Here is a 5,370-nt window from a genome sequence, read left to right as displayed (position 1 = left end):
GCACTATATGCCTCTTAACTTCTACTTTCCCTGCGTTTCTAGTTATCTTATATATTTGCCTTGCTTTTACACTTGCCCTGTTTTATAGCACTTATATAGTCTTAGGACTTAGTGACAAATCTAGTATTTATACTAAGATTAAGTCACAGGTTGTAGACAGTCTTATGCCATCTAGTTAGTTAATAAGGCTTTGCTTTTTATAGTGATCTTTAGAATTGCAATAACACCTATATCACTTTAGCCGCGCGCACTTACCGTAAGCTTGCCCTTAATATGAGACGGGCGTAGCCCAAATCCTTGACAAGAGGTACTAAGTACTAGTATAAAAAGGGCTACCTAGATATATTAGTTAGAATATTAAATATATATATCCTACAGATATATTAAATAGATTATCTAGCTTTAGATAGTCTCTAGCTAATAATAATAATAATAATAATAATAATAATAATAATAATAATAATAATAATAATAATAATAATAATAATAATAATAATAATAATAATAATAATAATAATAATAATAATAATAATAATAATAATAATAATAATAATAATAATAATAATAATAATAATAATAATAATAATAATAATAATAATAATAATAATAATAATAATAATAATAATAATAATAATAATAATAATAATAATTCTGATACTTTATAACTGTAATTATATAATACTATATATTAATATCTAGGTAAGTATCTTCTCGCACTATATCCTGTATCCAGGTGGCTGGAACCCTCTATATGTCTACGTCTTAGTACTTAGGTATCTTAGCTAAACTGCTGCATTTCTCTATTCCCGGTGCTTCAATAATTTCCCTTTTAACTAGTAGCGACAAACCATCGGCGTACATACCAAAGATACTCGAATATTTTTCTTTGTGCTAGTTCGGGTGCAGTTTAATATTGCTATTATTTTTCTGCCTTTTCTGCGATTGAAGCATATCGCAGCAGAATCTCGTTCTCAGTTTGGTTGTCCTTGCCTCGAGCAAGAAGGATGACGGTCTGGTCCAAGCTTATCAGCACATTTGCACTTTTTGATTGTGATAGCTCCTTGATAATTATGCAGTTGGTTCACTAGGAAGATAATGATCTTGTTGACTTTACAGACAGCTTTCATACCGCAAGCTTCACAAATGAGTAGCTCTCATAATGCAGCTGGTGTTCATGGCTGGCATTTCTCTTCAGCGACATCTGACGGGAAACAGCAAGCGTGCGAATGCGGTGTGTCGAGCGAACTACCACAACTCGGCGATTTTCGAAAACTGTATTCGAGACAATGGTCCATGTCTCCAATTTCACTCCAGTCCATCGAAACACTTACTTCAAGAGCAAGATGTGGAGTAGCGAAAATCCCAACACGCGGCGATGCCGGTCTGACGTCATATCAATCTGGAACAGATGGCGTGAAGCTTGGAGATTTTGATAAACTACACTCTGCGCTTCAGGAACGAAGCCACGAAGCTAACGCCACGGTTACTCCATCTTGTCACCTAGAAAGGAGCAGTGAGGTATTTCCATCAGCCAAGGATGACAATACGAAGCCGAACGTGGGCCTAATAAGTCAGGGCCTTGTGAAATCGAAAAATCATCTCAAAAGCCCAAGCTCTACAGCTCCAAAACCACTCACCGTCATCGCAGCAAAAGCAACTTCGCATATTGGAAAGGCCCTTTCCTATCAATTTAAAAGTTGCGGCCCCGTATTCTGCATAAAAGATATAAGTATTTCCTTAAAACGACAGCATGAGTTCCCTCCGCCGTTGATGCGACTGCGAGCTGGTGATGCCAAGATAATGGCAGAGAGCCATCAAACCGCCTCAAACGGAATTCACGTTTTTCTGGATATGTCAAACATCAATATCAGTTTCCATAATGTACTACGAGCCAGTTTCTCTATCAACGCAAAGGCATACTTTGTACCTCTTCCGCAATTAAATCTACAATTTCTCACAGAAATCCTTGTTCGGGGTCGGAAGGTCATGGCCCTCAATGCTGGCTGCTCTGTTCTTCCCCATCGTCAACATCCCCCTTATATTCGAGACCTTCAGAGCTTGGGTTATCGCGTCGATGTTAGGGAAAGAAAACTTGCTAGTGACTCAAAAAGGCTGCGAGGTATGAAAGTTGGAAGTGGGGACGTGTCTTCCTCGGATGAACTCAACACTTCTCGAAACACCATGCGTTATATAGAAGAGTTGGTGGACGAGACTCTGCAGATGCGGATTGCAGAATCAGTCATGGAGTACTTTCAGAATGAAGGAACTCTTGTCCTAGCAACAGGCGATGCACAGCCCGCAAAATACTCGGATGGATTTTTCACATACGCCGAAAGAGCGTTGAGAATGGGCTGGCATGTGGAAATCATCTCATGGAACACTAGTCTTTCTTCACGTTGGAAACAGCTAGGGTTTGCAGACACTTGGGGGTCTCGGTTCAGAATCATTGAACTAGATGACTTCCTCGCAGATTTGTTGTTATAGAGCAAACCGGACAAGCCAGGCTTGTTCAAATTGCCGGATCAGTAGATTGTCAAATTGCCTTATACAGTTCCAGAAAAAAAATATCGATTCTTGCAGCAGGATAGTGCAATCTTTCAATTCAAAAGTCTCAGGCTTGAGAGTGATATGTGACTTCAAAAAGCTGTACAAGAAAAGGGAGCAGAGTCTTCAATAGGAAGAAGTGGCTGTTCGTCTCACCCAGAGAAGGATAGTTGTTGCAAAATCCAAAAGAAACAAGCATCTTATGAATTTATTTTCGTTCAAAAAATAAATTAACCAAACGACTTTCCATATCTTGATAGAGCATATCGACCAATCTTCGAGATAGCGGATTCTGCACTGCTTTGAAGTCAACTTTGAGAGAACGTGTTGATGCGATTTGCTTTCCCCAATTGTATTTCAAGTAAGATTTTAGAGCGGAGTGTGCCACGGAGCCAGAATATGTCCATCTAATTTCAACTCGTCGTTCTGCGTTACTACGCATTGAAGGGATTTTCAGGCTAAGTGCGACGAAAATCTATGCTGGGTCTGGAAGAGTCTAAACTCGGACGAACTGAGCTGCTCGAGCTTCGTCGTCGCTGTGCTCGCTGTTCTCCAGGGTCGGTCGGATGTAATCCAGCAAATTTGGCGAAGATGTTGAGTACATCTGTTAGCGAGACCACTCCGTTCGGTTTACCAGAGATACAAGCTCCAGGCAGAGCCGTTGTAGGAGACATCGATCCACTGACAACATTTTGAATCATTGCCATGGGAGTAGCGGGACCTGACGGTGATTGAGTCTTTGGATCTACTATCCACAAGCGATGCGCTCTTGTTGCTGTAAGTTTTCCGACTACATGGGCAAGGGTCGACGAACGCGTGACATAGAAAACAGGGAAGGCATCACGACCCTTCTCAACTCCCCTCTCATTCAGGATCACAGATAAGAAACGCATACAAGACTCGTTTAAGAGCGGAGCGTTAGACGTCGTAGTCAGATGGCGGACATCTTTGGTGGAAATATTGCCGACAACATTGTGACCACCGTCCACGACAGCAACACTCGTCAAGCCCTCGTTATTCATAAGAGTCAGAGCATCCGAAAGCGAGTCATCCGAACTATGTCGTGTCAGCATAACACTATAGTTGCAGTGGTAAGGATGGAGAAGTAGATAGTGTCGCATAGTTAGACTGACTTGACGGAAATGACTTCTTGAGCTCCTATTCCCAAGTCTTGTAGTGTGGCGGAATACAAGCAGTCTACAACTGGGAAATTCACGCCCTCATTCCAGAAGAAGTCAACCATGCGAAGTTGGCTGATGATGCCTAGTACATCACCAAGAGGATCGATTACGAGTAACCTGTGGATTCCACTGCCTAAAATTTCGATGGCTTGTGATAGTTTACCGCTTGAGGGAACTCCGACTAAAGGTTCCTGCTTGCAAAGAGGCTGGAACTGACGAAGTGATATTTGTTTTCCGTCGCGGGCTTGAAGCATTATATCGTTACAGAGTTGGGCTTGATCGGGTTCAGGTTTACACAGGCCAATGACGACTAGTAGATACGCATTTAGATCCGAGTAGTCAAACGTGGAAAGAGCAGTATAGGAGGTATCATTTTCACGGATAAGAACCACGTTCGTCTTGCTCTTCAATAAAACCTAGTTGTCATTAGCCTCCGTTTTCATATAACTTGGCAACTGTATGGATCGCAGAGAATCACCAGGATTTTTCAATGTGATTATTCCCTGCAGACTTACCATCGTAGCTTCTTCTACACTGCTATCCATCTGAACCCATTTTACATCGTCAGTGGAGATTAGCTCGTCAACGGTTATTTCGCCCCATTCGCGCCCAGCGAGCTTGGGATTCATGTAGCGTTGTCTTGAAGGAGGATGACTGATCAAATCTTGAACTGCTGCTTGAGGGAAAGTGGCATGTAAATGACGTGGTGATTGAGGGATGTTTCGAAAATTTTCTGCGAAGTTCTGGCGTTGCGCGGGTTTATAGACATTGCACAAAGATGGTGTCATTTGGGGCACGTTGCCGCGGCTCGAGCAATCCGAGCTGGCAGGCTTAGAGCCCGTCTGCTTAACAGAGACAGGGTCTGCGTTCCTTTCGTCTTGTGGATTGGAAGTAGGATCCATCGATATATCACGTCGACTGTGTTCTGCTGACTCGAACTTGATGACCTGTAGGAATTGTTTTCACAGGGTAGAAGGCGGAGTCCTTATTCCGAAACGTATTAATGTGATAGTGTCAGGAAGCTTGCAGAAGAACGGGTATATTAAAAGAAGATAATAAGCACCGACTGATTAGTACTCGCTATCCCAGCTATTTGTAGTTGGCACAGGGGTAGCCCTAAGGGGCTATTATTCCCTCGGTAATATATGCCACATTTTAGCTGAATATCACCATAATTATATAAATATACTAATATCTCAACGATATATTCTCTTTGCACTTTTTTATTATATCCTATTATATAGTATTTAAAGAGTTTTCGCAATTTCGCCCGCACCTTAGTACCGGCGCAAATACACCCCTAAAATAGTTAAAAAGTTACTAGATTAATTCCTTACCTTATCTTACCTTATCCGCCGATAATATATCGGTACTAAAAGGAAGGCGCGGTCGAAGCGGTAGAAATTATAAATTTAAATAGAGGAAATAGAGGTAAATTTAAGTCGAGCTACTATAACCACTATATTACTATCGCTAACGATAACTATAGACGAATCAGTAGTAATGCTATATAAACTAATATAGAAACCTAAAAATAAACTAAATTACTTAAATAGTATTACTAAAAGATCGCAGACTATATCCCGATAGCTATACTAGGAAATATATAGAATGCTATTACTAGCCTAGTCAATAATATTAAATA

The 5,370-nt window shown here is 40.9% G+C and overlaps 2 protein-coding genes across 2 annotated transcripts; one reads left to right on the top strand and one right to left on the bottom strand.

The window, feature by feature from the left end:
- Positions 1–1,095: 1,095 nt before the first annotated feature.
- Positions 1,096–2,484, top strand: UV8b_06340 (uncharacterized protein; the record flags this gene model as incomplete). The annotated part of the gene is made up of 1 exon (XM_043143837.1): positions 1,096–2,484. The coding sequence occupies one exon, from the start codon at positions 1,096–1,098 to the stop codon at positions 2,482–2,484; it is 1,389 nt and encodes a 462-aa protein (XP_042999772.1).
- Positions 2,485–3,002: 518 nt separating this feature from the next.
- UV8b_06339 (uncharacterized protein) lies at positions 3,003–4,627 on the bottom strand (the record flags this gene model as incomplete). Its single annotated transcript, XM_043143836.1, has 3 exons — positions 3,003–3,600; positions 3,678–4,141; positions 4,241–4,627. 3 exons carry the CDS (start codon positions 4,625–4,627, stop codon positions 3,003–3,005), a joined length of 1,449 nt encoding a protein of 482 aa, XP_042999771.1.
- Positions 4,628–5,370: the final 743 nt, after the last annotated feature.

The sequence above is a fragment of the Ustilaginoidea virens genome, chromosome 5 (assembly GCF_000687475.1).
Source record: "Ustilaginoidea virens chromosome 5, complete sequence".
In the NCBI taxonomy this organism is placed as follows: Eukaryota; Fungi; Ascomycota; class Sordariomycetes; order Hypocreales; family Clavicipitaceae; genus Ustilaginoidea; species Ustilaginoidea virens.
The sequence above is the reverse complement of the archived record's forward strand: the minus strand, read 5'-3'. Positions and strand labels throughout refer to the sequence as shown.